Source organism: Sander vitreus, chromosome 3 (genome assembly GCF_031162955.1).
Source record: "Sander vitreus isolate 19-12246 chromosome 3, sanVit1, whole genome shotgun sequence".
Classification (NCBI taxonomy): domain Eukaryota; kingdom Metazoa; phylum Chordata; class Actinopteri; order Perciformes; family Percidae; genus Sander; species Sander vitreus.
Window position 1 is genome coordinate 18,855,779 of NC_135857.1, and position 17,326 is coordinate 18,873,104.

The 17,326-nt window shown below is 40.5% G+C and overlaps 1 protein-coding gene across 2 annotated transcripts; it reads right to left on the bottom strand.

The window, feature by feature from the left end:
• Window positions 1-484: 484 nt before the first annotated feature.
• On the bottom strand, window positions 485-11,696 carry ctsc (cathepsin C). Of its 2 annotated transcripts, none has more exons than XM_078246353.1 (9): window positions 11,664-11,696; window positions 11,024-11,183; window positions 9,951-10,096; window positions 9,105-9,259; window positions 5,738-5,893; window positions 4,752-4,870; window positions 3,330-3,461; window positions 2,681-2,913; window positions 485-1,355 (listed from the first exon to the last, which is right to left on the bottom strand). In XM_078246353.1, exons 1-9 carry the CDS (start codon window positions 11,679-11,681, stop codon window positions 1,089-1,091), a joined length of 1,386 nt encoding a protein of 461 aa, XP_078102479.1. In that variant the 5' UTR covers window positions 11,682-11,696; the 3' UTR covers window positions 485-1,088. The 2 variants fall into 2 exon arrangements, with proteins under 2 accessions (XP_078102479.1, XP_078102480.1); XM_078246354.1 differs by lacking the exon at window positions 11,664-11,696 and adding an exon at window positions 11,271-11,603.
• Window positions 11,697-17,326: the final 5,630 nt, after the last annotated feature.

Consider the following 17,326-nt stretch of genomic DNA (forward strand, 5'->3'; position numbering starts at 1 on the left):
GGGAGTGCCACCACGCATTTAAACATCCAAGCGGAGAGAATAAACTAATATTAAGTCAGCAGTGGAAGAATGATTTAGATCACGTGCTTAAGTAAAACATTAGCATGAAATGTAAATACTTCAGTACAATTGCTTAACTACAGTACTCAAGTGCATGTACTTAGTTACTTTCATCACTGTAAGCCATAAAATTAAACTAAGATTTACCCACATAAGGAGCTTGTATGAGAGCCAGTATATCAACCGTTTTGTTTCATCATTCCTTCACCCCCTTATACAGTAAGTTATTGTTTCGCCCTCCTGTTTGCTGGAACCTTGTCATGCATTTTTGTTTATCTGAGTCTTTGCTTTAGATAAAACTGTTGATCCGCCCCAAAGATTAAAAAAAAGAAAAATATTCCAGTAAGATTTAATTCAAATTGTGTTTCATCTTCTAACACACACACACACACACACACACACACACACACACACAAAGAAAACAGACATTTAAAAATGCTTTTAATCTGTCCAATTTAAGAAAAACAGTACAAATCAGAATAAAAGGCACAACGATCAGTAACATCCCTTTATCGATTGATTAAGAATTCCCTTTAAAATGATCTACAGGGAACACAGACAAATTGCCCCACAGAGAAACATGGCAGTCATGGTTTCAATTTGATGCAAGTACAGAAGATATTACAATTATCCACTGTTGCTTCCCTGAGACAAAGAATCAAACAAACACTGACTCCTCCTCATGTGTGTACTGATGCATTTTGAGTCCAAGTTATGTCGGCAGTTACAGCTTGAATTAAAATAGTTTATACGCAGCTAATCAGTGATTGTTTTAATCAGGAAACATTTTTTTAAAACAACGTGGTAGGCTAACATGCTAAATTCATGGCATCATAAGAGCAGAGTAACTGTTTCCCTCAAATTAAAAATCTGCTGAAGTGGTAAGTGTCAATACTTTTAGAAACAAACCATAAAACCAAAGTATTTATGCTTTTCACTAATGTAAGATTATAGTTGCCTACATTTACTACAACAACAGTGCCCGGCTGTTAAAACCACTCATTCCTTTCATCCTGAGTTTACAGCTTCTACAGTTTGGGAATGGGGTTAGCTGCAACTGCAATGCTCTCAATGGCACACTCGTCACTGCCCCGGCGAATTCGGAAGTAGCCATCCTCGCCCCAGCTGGTGCTCCAGCTGTTCTTGACAATCCAGTACTTCTGTCCGGTCATGTGGCAGCGGCCATACCCGACCAACAGCACGGCATGGTTGGTCAGCTCGAAGGGATTGAAGGGGTCTGCAAGGCCTGTGTGGTGGTAGATGCCTTCCTTATAGTGCATGAAGTCAGGGTAGACCTTGGGAAGGAGAGAGATGATTTACTTTACATTTTACACTTTGTACCAAATCCAAGCTATACCTATGAATCAGGAGGCTGTGCTGTGTTGTAAAGGAGAAATTACCAAATACACTTCATTCAGAAAAAAAGGTTACATTTACGAACAAATAAATGAGTCAATTAACGGGAAACACTTTCTCTGTCTGGTAGCATTTTGTGGTTTGAGGTTAACAGGAAAGGTCAATCCTGTACTTCCAGATAATTAGCAAATAGCTTATGTTAAGAGTTGGTGGCATAATACTATATATGGTGAATTAAATTAGATTAGAGTGACAAAACTGCTCCATTTGCAATATGCACAAAAAAGCAAAGTATGAAGGTTTTGCAATACAAAAGAGAAGCAGCCGGATGATATCTTGCAGGGTTTCCCTCAGTGTTTTATAGCAGAAATGGGCCACCTTCCTTGATGCAAAGACCATGTCCATTAACATCGGAAAAATGAATACACTTTTGAAATAAAACTTTGACCATTAAGCCCACAAGTGGTTGAAATTCACTAACCGTAGAAACAGTAGAAGACATGAATATGAAAATGTCTTCTTTAGTGTTAATTCAAAAACACTATGTGAACATGTGAAAGCTTTATATAGGTCTGTTATAGCCTGAATAATGATTGAGTCTTAGATTTATCCTTAAAGCTATAGTGCGTAGTTCCACCCATGAGGAATTCTAAGTAATGACAACAACACTGTCGGCGCGTACACATGATACAAGCCTTCTGTGATCGGCGCACCACCCCCACCCCTCCTCCACACATTTGCTAGTAGCCAAGGAGGACACGGAGAATTAAAAAAACATGATGGACTCTTCAGAAGAGGTAATTATCTTCACTCGAATTTCTGCGCGCGAAAGTCGCCGGACGCCACAATCTTCTGAACATAGCCCTACTGAGAAATACAGAGAGAGTTGTGTGGAGCCGATAGTCTTAATTAGCTTTGTAGCAATTTGGCAATGGCTTGCTTGTAACAGATGTTCATTAATATCAATAAGTTGTGCACTAAAGCTTTAAGATGCTTTTAGAAAACAAGATCTCAAGCAGTAGAAATCTTCCCTAAAATCTCAACTTGTGAAGAGGATTTATTTTGAAATTGGATAAAGTGGCTTCTAGTTTAACTGGACGTCTGCAAGACACAGTGGCTGAATTTGGGCTAAAATAAGCAATTTCTGACAACACAGGTTAAGCTCAACTTAACTGCATTGACAGATCAAAACCCCCAATTGTTTAGTGAACACATACTGTATGCATTGGAATAGCAGTTAGGAAACTGTGAGCATCTGGTTTACCTCAAAGGCGACCCCCATGGGTCCATTCTTGACCAGTTCCAACATCATTGCCATCTCACTGCAGCCCCCATAAAATCCACCAACGTAGTTGTATTCTGCGGTGTAAATGCGGCCACAGTTTTGAGGAACGCCACACGGAGAGTCCTTTGCAATATATGGAAAGCATGACTCATCCACAACGCCGAAATCCTGCACATACTTCCCAATCAGGTATGGGAACCCACCATCGCAACCTTAAAGAGGAGAGATGAAGGTTAAATCTGGTTTGTTCAATAGGTCATTATCAAGAAATATTTTAAGAGGTTTACTCGACTTTTTAACTTGGTGAAATCCCTCTTGTGGTCCAAGATGGGACCACAAGTCTTTTTCCAAGACTCTTCAAAAATAATTAGTGGATATTCACTAATCATTGCAGTTATAGTAACTCAATATACTTTATAAAAAAACCACTCAAGTGTTACTTGTTTTGATAAAGGACGGTGTCCCAGGGTTTTCTACATACAGCAGTACTACACTTTTTCATCATTATCATGTATCGCAATATGACTATTCAACTAAGAACATTCTAACTGCTGCTCGATTCATATTTGCAGTACTTTACTATTTTAATGGAAAATGAAACAAGATTTTAGATGGAGAGTTATTTTACCTTGAGAATATTCAGAACAGGAGACCACTTGTTGCGGGCTGAGGATGGGAGTCTCAGTGTTGTTGGTGAGGATTCGAACACGAGCTTCCAGCATTCCCATGGAGGCAAAAGAGTAGCAGCTTCCGCATGATGCTGAAATGGAACGTCAAAGATTTACATTCACACTGCTATGCAATACAACAGCACTGCAATAAATCATGACTTTGTAAAGCTTGTGATGTTCAGTTTTTCTTGATTGTACAAGTCAACTGGTGTTGTACTAGATAGCATTATATTAAGAGGTACTTCTAGTAATTTTGTCCTAATCTATGTAAATAAAGTAGACAAAACATTGGAAGCACCTTTCAATATAATGAAATATATTGCTGCAACGGCAATAATGTCAACATTTGACATTGTCAACCAAAACTGTCCAAAGATACTGTAGGTACACCTGCACATGCAATCTGCTACAACACCCCTGAAATAAACGAACACCAGGTTCAGGCTTAATAAAATGCTCTGCAGAAACAACTTAGGTCAGAAAATAGAGGCTGTTGGGATTTGCAGGGTGCTTTAATTGTAGTAATGATTCAAGTCAGAGGGACAGTGAGAACAGTTTTCATTTAGGTCTAAGTTTCTTAAGACTAATAAGGTGTACAACTATTTAAATTAAAGGTCGGTGCAAGTGGGAAAACGTTGCTGTCCTAATATTTTATATGTTTCTGAGATGAGAGATGAAATGTTTGTCATGTTGGACCCACAGGACACAAACATTAAAGCTCTCTCACAGGACTTCTGATGAAGCTTTAATCTGCTACAATGCCAGTTACACCTGCATCTTCCCTTAAAAGTCACTGTTGGATTGCATGTGATGTTAAGAAGCAAGCAGACCAATTCATACTCAATCATACCAATTTTTGTGAACTGAAATATAACCTACCAAATCCACCTGACTCGAAACACTGAAGCAAAAATAAGCTCAGCAGCACTGCAAAGTGGCTTAGAGGGCTTCTATTGAAACTCTCCAGCCCTCTCCAGATCCTTAAACCCAGTCCTACAGAGGCCCTCTCAGTCACTCAAACTACTCACCACGAATAATCCCTCCACCCTCACACTAAGCTGTGCAGAAACACAAGAGAAGAGCAGAAAGCAGACCCAGGTGTGCCAAGAGGAAAGTCAAGTAGGTGACAGGCTGCTGTTCAGTGTCTGCCCTTACCGACAGCTGCTCAAGTGTAAAAGTACAGCTTTGTCTGCCTACTGCAAGTCTTCCGATTGATATTGCTTACATTTCTAATATGTGCACACAGATACAGTATAGTACAGTTATCTCTCCATCTTCTCTTTGGTATATGTCTTGAATGAACTACCTTTGCATGTCGGCACACAACAGTAAAAAATACTGAGCTTCAAGGTTTCTGCAGGACAGCAATTGAATTTCACCTTGGTTTCGCACAGGGCTGACGAAGTTAACACCGTCAACGTTCCTCCAGTCCCAGTGCTCAGGTAGAGCTGCCGCCATCTTGGCTAAATCAGCTTTCACAGGCATAGAACGAACACGCCTAGCGTAAAAATAAAGAATCACATGTGAATCACAAGGGAATTTTGTGTTAGATATTTTGCATTGACAAACTGTTTTACAGAAAAACCTATTACTATAGAAATGAAATGCATGGGGTGCCCAGATAGCTCAGTTGGTAGAGCGAGCGCCCATATATCGAGGTTTACTCCTCGACGCAGCGGGCCCGGGGTTTGACTCCGACTTGCGGCCCTTTGCTGCATGTCATTCCCCCTCTCTCTCCCCCCTTTCATGTCTTCATCTGTCCTGTCAAAAATAAAGGCTGAAAATGCCTAAAAGAAAGAAATGAAATGCATGTAGCTCCACCTTAAGTAAGGACAAATCCTTTAGCCAAAGTAATAATTGAAGGTTTTAACCGATGAGTTCAGTTCAAGCAGATGCTAGTTGTGTTGTTTTTACTTCTATTGTTGGTAAAGTACGTGTTTATTTTGCACGGACTGCTAGGTAGTGCAAAAGATAGCTAACTGAATTTGGAGCCTGTCACACGCATTCCAATGAAAGTAAAACAAGAGGCCATGTTATACCATGTAGTATTGAAAAACAATAAAATCCTTATGGGGAAGAGAAGCAACCATCTTGCCATTAGGAGTCATCTGTTTAGGTGTTGTGTGTGATGGAGTACTGGTACTGTGTATAAAAGCAGTTTCATACACCTCCTAACCAAATGAATAGGACAAAGCCCGGCAGGATTCATGGAGAAAAAAAACGTAGTAGTAATAATAGTAATTTTGAGCATACTAGTTATTAATTTAGGAACCCATATTACTAATTTGAGTGCATGTGTTTTTTTTCCTCCACGACACCTGTCAGACATTGTAGTATAGTATGGGAAGTGCAAGTAAATACTCACACAGGGATACGGGAGGCGGGCCCCCCTGCTCGGTAGTGCAGCTCCTTCAGAGTGTACATCTCATGCTCTGGGTAGGGCGCAGCCTTCCACGATTTCTGAACAGAGTTAATGGAATCAATGAAGTCCAGGTTGTGTTTGTAGGGCTTCTGGAGCAGCCTAGAGGGTGAATAAGGAAACGTGTGGTTGTGATTGTTTTTTTAAAGGGGCTCGTCTGCCACACAAACAGAAGAACAAAGACATTGGAAGCAATTGTTGTTCAGTTGAATCATAGTATGTCACCAATGTTAGTTGGTTAACGTGTACAGCTTCGACAAAATAACCACACCTGACAGTAATAAAATTATACTGTAGCAATGCAAAGAAACTCGTAGGTTTAACTTGGATAATAAAGGTATTATATGCATATATATATTTCCAGGTTTTGATACAGATGTCAAATACAGCTTTGAAAGCTAAATTGTTGCCTTGAGTGCTGAAGACTATTCCAATAAGAAACTGCACCTAACAGTTCATGAGGGTATTACAACTCCCAACACAAATGTCCATCCAGACTAAGACAAGGCAGACCTACAGAGACAACACCATCCACTACAGAATCGTGTGCAGAAAAGATCCTACTCCAGTTAATAAAAGTCCAGCCAAGAGACAACAAGTGTAAATGGGTGCAAATATTCACATTTCGTGCTGAAAGAATGTGTTATCTACAGATTAATAATACACAGTTTAAATGTTTCAGTTGCAAGTGTGAGCTTCCTGTATGTGGGGAAAATACGGCATGATATAGTGAAGGTGCGGTTTCCTGAGTTAGGGGCTTTCATACACACTGACCAAGCATCAGTAATAGCACTCTCGACATGCATCCCCAAATGGCTTAAAAGTTGTGTGGAAAAGGGCTCTTTTTCCCCAGTAGAAAGTTGAGCAAAAAAAATGCACTAAATGTTTGTATGGACTTTCATGTAGAAAGAAACAAGTACGGTTAACTTCCAAAGCTTTGCCTTCACAGACAGACCTCAAATTCCACTGATCATCTTTATCAGTGGAGGGACAAACATACTGTAAACATTAAGACACTCTTGCATACTAGGCCTGCACGATATTGGAAAAAACTTACATTGCGATATTTCTTTTCCCTGCGATATATATTGTGATATGAGGATATAAATAGCCCTATTTAGAAATACTAAATCATTCTCTACTGGGGTGATTTTGTAGGGGAGTGCATCTACAAAGAAAATAAAAATGTTTTTGTCTTATGTTAACCAGTCTTTGTTGAACAAAAACCAAAGCAAGTAAGCGCTGTGATTACTCTTCTGAAGTGATTTTGGAGAGGGAAATTAGTTAGAAATACACTGGTTGACTGACATGACACCACTGGATTCATATAATATAAATCCAGGCTAAAATTAATGATATTAATAATGCATGCATGTTGCTTCCTCTAAATTTCAGGTTGTGGTTGACTAGCGGGACCTGCTTTGGTTGTTTTATAAATTGATTAAAATTGATCATGATTGTTGGTCTGCTGTGCATGCAGAGCCTGCATGTCACACTCTTGCAACAAACTGTGTATCCAAGAGCACTTAAATCAGTGTAAGTTACGCAGAAACAGACTGCTGTAGATTAGTGTTACATTTCCAACGTCGCAGCTCTGAACCATAACGTTAGTTGGGACAGAAGCCTTGTTTCTTTAGGCTAACTATGTTAGCTTTAGCCTGGCTGGTAGCAGCTTTCTGCGGTGAAAAATGGCCGGGATATGTCGTGATTACGTTGCATTAATCAGGTGATTTAGTTTGTCTTTGCAGCGAACATAAAACACTGATTATTGTAGCTTCACTACATGGAAAAGCATGTGCATCACTGTCAGCGGCAGCTGCCGCTTACGGTACTTTTCTACACACGGGAGAGCCTCACTTCCCATAACAACCCACCCACCCTTCGGACTAACGTTACGTCACATGACCACCTGTGGGAAGGGTCGGCCGGTAACAATCATGGAAAAGGAGAACGGTGAAAGTTAACTTTTTTTATCAAGCAGCAAAAAAGTTGTAGCGTCAACATCGCAACGTCCTGCGATGTGACTATCGCGCATGCGCACATCGCGATGTAGACGATGAAACAAAATATCGTGCAGCCCTATTGTATACCCTAAAAAAAAAAGACGGGATAATGTGGATACACCTCAATATGCAAATACAGTGGAGCAAAAAAGTATTTAGTCAGCCACCAATTGTGCAAGTTCTCCCACTTAAAAAGATGAGAGAGGCCTGTAATTTGTGTGATCACAGATCACAGTTTGTGAAAACCTTGTGAAGATTTACAGAAAACGTTTGACCTCTGTCATTGCCAACAAAGGGTATATAACAAAGTATTGAGATGAACTTTTGTTATTGACCAAATACTTATTTTCCACCATAATTTGCAAATAAATTCATTAAAAATCCTACAATGTGATTTTTCTGGATTTTTTTTTCTCATTATGTCTCTCATAGTTGAAGTGTATCTATGATGAAAATTACAGGCCTCTCATCTTTTTAAGTGGGAGAACTTGCACAATTGGTGGCTGACTAAATACTTTTTTGCCCCACTGTACTTAGAATAGAATCAATGCTGAAGAGCAAGCTGGGGCAAAGATGAACCCAAAAAACAGACATTTTGACTGTGAATATACAAACCTTTTATATTTTTATGATGTATTTGTGTTTATATAATATATAATTTAATAATTTAAATAATATAATATATACAATATGATAAATTAGCAGTTTTGGTGGGGACCCCAGACAACACAGTGGATCATACACGTGATTAAATCACTTAAAATCACTCAAATTAATCACTCTGGTTCCAAGAGAAACAATATTTTGTTCAGATATATTTTTATGGTTTCAAATTACAATAAACTTGAAACTTCTGAAAACCTGTAACTTCACAATAACCTTGTTTAAATTTAACTGGAACCAAAGAGACCAGGAAGCAGCTTTATGTTGCCAGAAACGTAGTCATCGTACATTTCTTAATCAAGTAATTCATTTCTGTACTGCCTCCTCAGCAACGATGAATGTGTGCGTCAACATTAGATTTATCAGGTGTGAATTCAGATTCCAGGCCCATTTGCAAGGCTTACGGAAGGTGAGTGAGGCTAACTCAGTTCACATCAGGGGAGGAACAAGGGAAGAAATTAAAGTGTAGATTAAAGCCAAGATGTGGAACTGCACAGTACACTGAAAGCAAGGACCATCAACACAGCCTTTGCTGAGAGTCTGTGTGCAAACAGATTTTCCCATGTACCACTGATGTCTAACTTGTTAGCTAGCGTTTCTCTACTTTGCATTTTGTGGGATGTAACAAGCTATCATAATGTACATACCTGCTGCTGAAAACTGGTTTGTAATCTATTTTGGGTGGTACTGAGTTCACTCTCTTCCCCACAAAACAGGCCCAGTTGTGTCCCAGAACATCATGGACCCACCCTGGCAGGGTCTGGTCACAGTAGCTGGTCACCTTAGGGCCATCTTCAGTGTACTGGAAGTGTAGTCAGACAATCAGATTAGGGCAAACCCTCAGGATTTAAAAAAGCAACTGAATTAAGATCACATTAAACCATATAAGGTAAGCTATTTTCAGTACATTATTCAAAAGGAATTACATTAAAACAACAAAATCTCCCCAATCTTCTCACATCGCTACATTAAACTAAATCAAGTCTAGAAAATGGGGAAGTTGAACTAGACATGAATAAATCATAACCTGGTTTTGAAGACAGACAGGCTATGACATTTCCCTAAACTCAGTGTCATGTGAGTGACTAGAAATATCACATGACTAAAACATTAACCTTCAATATAGCCACTTTTAAATGTGCATATTTCCAACTAATTTCAGCCTGCCCTAGGGGTACTGTAGGTACGCATATTTTTTAAATACCATCATATCAGACGAGGGGAGAGGAAATTGAGTGATAGTGAAACTAAACATGTAATGTCAGGGAGTGCTGAATGATGAGATGAACTTTGACAACATAAAGTGAACAGTGCATAAAACAAGCTGAGTTATTATGTTAACAATGGGATAATAACTAGCTTCATGCAAGCATTTTCAATAGATCACAGTGAAAACTTGACCCAGGAAATTAGTGTTTTTTGCAGAATTACAATGACAAGATACTGAAATTATTACTCAAATAAATGAATTGTGCATAATATGCATATTTTACCTTGAAGAAGGCAAACCATTTGTACCCATTAATGACCACTTCAAAGCCCTGGTTGTAGATGAGAGTAAAGAAGCCGATGTGCCCCAGCTCATCTGTGGCTACAGACAGTTTCTCCAGGGTCACCGTCACTGTGCTCTGGCCTGTAGCTGAGGAGGAACATCACAACATTCAATGTAGGCTACAAGAGTTTAACTGCAGGATATGATTCAACTTTTAGATTAATTTCCAATCATTAGTCCTCAACAACAAATATTAACCCAGTGTTCCTACAATATTGAGCATGATTCTATTGCAATCTGATATAATGTTAATATAACGTTCTTGGCTGGCTTTATGCGGGAGTAGTGAGAGCTACTGAAAGTCCAATTCCTCCTTGTATGCTCAAACATATTTGGCTACCAAAATTGATAAAAATTTTTGTTCATACATGAAATAAAGGGTTGACATTATTTATATCCATTTTATTTGTAAGGGGCATGTACAGATATTATTCATAGGCTATTCATTTACATTAACATTATGTCCCAGCCCGTTGGCAAGTCACAATTAAAATGCACACACAGAAAAGACACCATGAGCAGCAGGACATAACACACAATGTCAGCAACAAGAGAATTAATAACTTTCTATGATGCCCATGTCTATAATGCATTAGAAACATACTTAGACACGTGTTATAATCTACTTATACCACCGTATAATCAGTTAAATTAAAAGCAGCCATAAATATTAATAAAGTTTTATAACAATAATCACATTAAAGCATTTTATAATGAGTTAGGTCAGGTATTATAATACTTCATACTTGCTGGTCACTCACTGACATTTGTTTTTGTAAGGATAATATGTGTATTATGTTATTCAAACCAGACTAACGTTACTCAAAGAGGAAGGGATCACGGAATCACCTGCTTTAGTTAACGTCTGTACTGAAAACCTAAATTCAACGGGCCCTAACATGTCACGTGATTTCCAAATTGCGGAACTAGCTACTCAAGAGTAACGTTATCTCCTTCTATCACTTCTGACCAGTCCCATAATGTGAGCAGTTTATAGTGTGGTGGGGGTTTTACCTTCAGTGGAGCAGTTAATGGTATTGTCGTGTCCTCCTTTGGACACCTGAAACACCCATGTCCCCAGTAGCTCCTCATATGTGCAGTTGGCCGGTGTGTCACCCCACGACCCGTCAACCCAAAGCAGCAACAGACACACGAGCACACCGCTCAGCCTCATCTTCAGAGCAGACACAGTTAGTTTACCTTCTACACATACACACACGCACGCACACACACACACACACACACACACTGACAAACACACCTTAATACGCAGCCAGATCTGCGTCTTCTGAGAAAAACAGAAAAGTTTGACCCTCTTTGACCCTTTAACTAGCTACACTGTTACCCGGGCGGTCATATGCCTGCTTTTTATGCAACTGAAACTTTTTACAAAGATTCACATTTCAGCTTCTATAGTCAAGATAAGTCACTGAAGCCCAACAGCACATGTGCGAATAGCTAGTTAGCAGTAACAGCCGGCTAGCTAATGTTATCGGCAGTTAAAGCAGATCTACCTAATTTTTCAGCTCATAAGTATTCATTTAATGACATATATACGAGCTCTCAGCACGCTATACGTAGTTTATCGTGACTTTAACAGTATTCCACTTCTAGTCCGTCCTACAGAGATTTCAGCGAACAAGGAACCACACACCAGTACTTCTCTTGCCATCGACCGTCCTTTGTCTGTCCTTTTTCGTTTTCTCTTTTTGGTTTCATTTTCCTTGGTCATATGACCCGACAGCTGGGGAGTGGACATGCGCAGTAGACGCGAGAAAAGTGAAGCGGGGGCCGCGCCACCCATGGGGCCACAGGGAGCATGCATGGCGGGCAGAGCCATAGAGATAGTAGTAATAATAATAATAATAATAATAATAATAATAATAATAATAATAATAATAATAATAAAATAATAGTCTTTCTCTATCACTCTGATGGCGGGTAGTCGAAAATTCTGAAAAAAAAAAGTAGGTGTTGCTTGGGTAACCTAATGGTAATAATCACATCCATGGTAATCTGTGAGTGATTGACAAAAAACATGTTCATTGACTTTTTTATTTCAGATAATTATAGCTTTAATGATATTTCTAGTTGAATATCAGCAACAATAGAAATAAAATGTAGGCTATTTGTAAGTATCTTGAAGTGACACAATGACTTTTTTTTTTCTTGAAATAAATAGAGATATTTAGCCTATTTTTGACATTTCTAGGCTATTTATTTTATGCTTAAGGTTAGCCTACATTCTGTGTTTTTCGAATTGGTTTTACTTTTGAAGTTTTTTGGTCATACAGCATACTGTAGGCATGTTTCACAACACTCATTTGTCATAGAAAAAGCACAGCCAGGTATAATTTATAGCTATAACATTAACGTGCATGCTATATACATTACGTGCATTCCGTTTAGGTGTGCCAGTTCCAATGCCCACTGACACAGCTTATTTGAGTCCAAAGTGGGACAATTTATGGACTAGCATCCTTCAAAAATCCCCACAATTGAACAAAGAAATTTAGTTTCTGTTATGGTTTTGGTGTTTTGTCTTGTAGTATTGTAGTCTGTTTTTTTGTCATGTCTTGTCTCCTCCTCCAGTGACTCACCCACCTGCCTGCCTACTTCCCGGTCTGCTAACACTGTGGCTACTGGATTTATGTCAGTCACCCAGCCAGCTCCCTTGCCTATTATTCCTAGTGCTGTTGACGTGCAGCCTTCCAGAACCGCTGCTGACGTGCAGCCGTCCAGAGTCTTAGCTGACGTCACAGACGGCCTCCAGAGGGATATCGCCATCGCTGCCGGCCTCCAGAAGGATTCTGCCATCGCCGCTGCCCTCCAGAGGGGTTTCGCCTTCACAGACGGCCTCCAGAGGGATATCGCCTTCGCCGCTGGCCTCCAGAAGGATTCTGCCTTCGCCGCCGCCCTCCAGAGGGGTTTCGCCTTCGCAGACGGCCTCTAGAGAGGCCCCGCCCTCGACCTCCTGCTTGGCCGCCAGAGGGTCTCTACCTTCATCGACGACCGCCTGAGAGTCCTCGACGTCCTGTTTGGCCGCCTGAGGATCTTCGCCATCCTGCTCGACCTCTTCTCATTGGCTGGGGGGCATGTGCGAATCGCAGGTAGTGGGAGGGAGATGGTCAGATTCCACACCTCCTCACATAAATTGCCTGGAGCTGTCCACGGTGCTGAAAGTGTTGAAACACTTTTCTCGGGTAGTGACGGGCAGACATGTAGTAATAAGAACAGACAACATGACAACGGCGGCCCCTGGTGAAGCATTTTTTGAAGGGGGTCAGACGACTCACACCTCAATGGGATTTAACCCTGGTGCTCAGGGCTCTGGGGGGGGTCCTCCTTTCGAGCCTCTGGCACAAATCTCTCTCAGGATGCTGTCACTGAAATCAGCGCTCCTCCTTGCCTTGACGTCGGCTAAGAGGGTGAGTGACTTATGCGCGCTGTCGGTCTCACAGTCCTGCCTTTCTATTAGATGGGACGGGAGCGCGGCAACTTTACAGCCAAATCCATCATTTACGCCAAAAGTTTTAACAAACTCCTTTCAGTCGAGGATTTTTTCCCTTGAGGGTTTCTTCCCTCCACCTCATAACAACAACGCGGAGGAAGTGTCCCAGTATGTTTTATGCACGGCAGACATCAGACGAACACAGCAGTTGTTCGTTCACTACAGAGAACACTCACAAGGTACAGGCTCTTTCGAAACAGCGGCTGTCTCACTGGGTGTGTGAAGCTATCACCCAAGCCTATAGCGCGGAGGGAGCAGAGCCCCCTCAGGGCACCCTGGCACACTCCACGAGAGCGCTGACATCTGCGCAGCGGCGTCCTGGGCATCTCCGTACCTGTTCATCCATTTTTATCTGCGTGATGTGCCAGAGTACTCCATGATTCACTTATCCGCTCATCTTATCCGCACTTGACGGCAGATGATGCGCTGTTATATCTGGTTTGTTGCTTTCTCCATCCTCCAGCACTTGAGTGGCTGTGAGGAATGCATTTTTGCAGTTATTAATTGTGATGTTCATTTTTTTATTATTGTGAAGCACCTTCAAAATCCACGACATGGGCCTTACAATCAGTAACAGGCCAATCATGTAGGTAGGTTTTTAACTAAATAAATATGTTTTTTGATACATTAAAACCTGTTCAGTGTGAGTAGGAAGAGGAACTAGTTCATGTTCTGCTTGTGGAATTTGGTGTCGCAGGTGGCACTGACTACATCAGCTTCGCCCTTCGCGAGGGACAAACCCAATAACAACAGCTCTTAGAGGGCTATGCCTTTACTCATAGAATCTGGAGTTACAATACGTAACTATCGGTCTATGTACAATACTTTTTGTTTAAAATCCCACAATGTAATGCATCCCATATAATCAATACAAAAATGAACATATAGTTCAGGCAGAGCGGTAAGATCACACTACTATTGGCTGATTGGCATTGGCTGTTTGCAGTATGCTTCAATGATTGGCTCATTTACAGCTGTGTGGCTAGAAACATCCAGCCATAATTATGCAGGTGTACAGCCTGGATGTTATAACTTCACTTATTACTGTTGCTCTGATGATCATGCTCATGCCAACAGCATTAGCTGCCACAGCTCCCTCCACCACCCCAATATGACATGGTACTTTATACTGTTAATTTAACTAGGGTTTACATGTCATGTCATGTCAAGAATGTGTTTATTGAGGGGGATTAGCGCTCTGAACATAATCCTCCGATTGTTTGAGTGCTCCCTCAAACAGCAGAGCTTTTTTCAACAAATCTAACTGGAGGCCTTTTACTGTTTGCTGTAAATGGTCAATTTCTTGATGTAAGCGTGCCTGACTGAAATGACATGTTTTGTGTGACATCACACCTATCAGTGATGAGGCAAAACTAACTGACCTCCAAATTAACCTTGTTATGACTGCAAGTGCATTGGGGATTTGAGGTGTTTGAACATGCTGAGCCCCAAAAGTGACCTTTTCCATTAATTTGTGTAAATAGGACAATAATGTCTTGTCAATTTGTTTTTCTTTCTTTGACTTCTGCTGTTTAGTTCTTGTTTGCCACTTTACTATCTTGTTTATAATGTTGTGGTATTTGAATAATACCTGTGGAAGAATTGTTTTCACTTGTTTCCTGAGGAAGGTTGGAGAGTCAATTTGCTTGTGTGTGTGTGTGTGTGTGTGTGTGTGTGTGTGTGTGTGTGTGTGTGCACGCGTCTGTCATTGCATCCTGATCCTGATGTAGTTAAACTGGTAAAAGAGCTTTATTTTTGCCAGCGGGCACTTAAGGAAAGTGCTGGAGGCTTTGATCACCATAGTAACCATGACATAGACTGACTCATCTCCTTGACAGACCATAATAAGCACTCATCTGGAGAAGGGACTGAAGAGGTATTAGTCATGCAGTCTTATTAGAGCCATTACACTGTTTGTGTGAAAGTGTGTCTGGTCTGGTGTGCATTAATGTGGGCCCATGTGCATGTTATTGTGTTTATGTGACTGTGTGTGCCTATGCAAATATGCAAAATAGAGGAGCAGGGAGCGGAGAGATGATGTTATGAATGTTACCAGCCTGAACCCACTGAGCTCCCTTTAAGAGTGACTCATTGAAACTCGTGTTTCAATCTTGATATTGTTCTCGCTTCCACTGGCAGGAAATTAAAACTCAAGTGACTTTCAGTTCTGCTATATTGGCACCCACAGATTTGTTCCCTGCTTGCATGGCCTTCTCTCTCTATCTCCATCACACGTTCTCTTCTTCAGTCATGCCTTTTTGGTTTCTATCCTCTCTACTCGTCACTATGGCTGTTGCTCTCCATACTACAGTCTTGTGTTTAATTTGTTGTGCATGTCTTGCACACACACACACACACACACACACACACACACACACACACACACACACACCAAAAACACAAAGATAATACATTTACAAAAGGCAGCAAAACACATTTGAGAAGCTTGAACCACAGAATATTCAATATGTTTGCTTGAAAAATGACTTAATCGACTAATCAAATACGTGTGTGTGTGTGTGTGTGTGTGTGTGTGTGTGTGTGTGTGTGTGTGTGTGTGTGTGTGAGCAGAAGCATGCCTATTTCCCTTCTTTGTATTCTTTGCACAGTTCCTCCTTCCCTACCACATGAAAAACATTCCCTTCCTTGAAACTAAGAGGCATTGGAGCTTGTATTTGGAGCTTGTAGCTGTATTTTTGTAGAGGTTAAGACTAGACTACATCTATGCAAATTGAAACTCTGAATAAATTACTGAAATTAATTAAGTAATGAGTTCAAAGCTGTAAAATACCTGATGATCATCTGTGACTAAACTGCCTTTAATTTATATATTAACATGCTGTTTGAAAGCCATTAGACTCCTATGTTGCTTATGTTAAGACTTTAGCTGTTTAAGTTCCACTTGATGGGAGAGAACATCTCTTACCAGTACTAACATTATTGCCTTTTCTGTGATTTGTTGCCCACATTGATCAGCTGGGAAAAGGATGCAAGAGCACCATTTCATTAAGTTGGAGGTGTGGGTGGAGCCACTCCATCACAGAGTGGGGTTGGCTACTCCGGCCCTGTGGTGTTAATGTTACATCCTTCACATTTAAATTAAGTCCTCTGGAGTGGCTTCACGGTCAGTTACCTCAGCCATACGCAAACACCTACACACAACAGAGCCATGCACTGTGGATTGAAATGTTTTCACTTTCCTCGTACATATGTACATGCCCACACATATATGCTATGTATATACACGCAGCAAATATATATGTCCATACGCAAGCACAGTCTAACTATCACTGTTAACCACATGCTGCCTTGACACCCCTTGCCCACACACTTTATATATAGGGCCCACCTGACTATGCTGAACCCACAACATGCCATTTACATGGGACCAAACAACACTGATTACAGTAACTGTATGTTGAGGGACGCTGTAAGAGGATTACTCATTGTATCAGTTTTTATTCTATTCTCTTTTTTTTTTTTTTATGCCACTGAAAATGTCATACTGCAAATGTAGGAAGTCAAAAGTACACTCACTGATTTGCTAATAGTACCTCACAGATGAGCGTATAGGGGTATAGGTAAAAATTAGGGGATTTAGGCGCTCTTATGGGTGCTATCACCATATCTAACATCCTCAGATACATTTTAAGGCATCACAAATCAATTCATGTTCCCTTTAATATCAGGTACAATTAGAGTTTTCATTCAATTTGAACATGCCAGCTGAAGCCTTTACGGATGGTACTATTATAATCTTTATGGAAGTTGTATGTGTTTGACCATGGGGCAAATCTGCTTAGAGT

What these genes read in the sequence shown, in the direction of transcription:
- ctsc (XM_078246353.1), bottom strand. An exon ending in CAGCCCTGTGCGAAACCAAG is followed by an intron (nt 3,462 to 4,751) that starts GTGAAATTCAAT and finishes GTTCCATTTCAG; the next exon opens with CATCATGCGGAAGCTGCTAC. An exon ending in CCATGGGGGTCGCCTTTGAG is followed by an intron (nt 1,356 to 2,680) that starts GTAAACCAGATG and finishes CTCCTTCCCAAG; the next exon opens with GTCTACCCTGACTTCATGCA.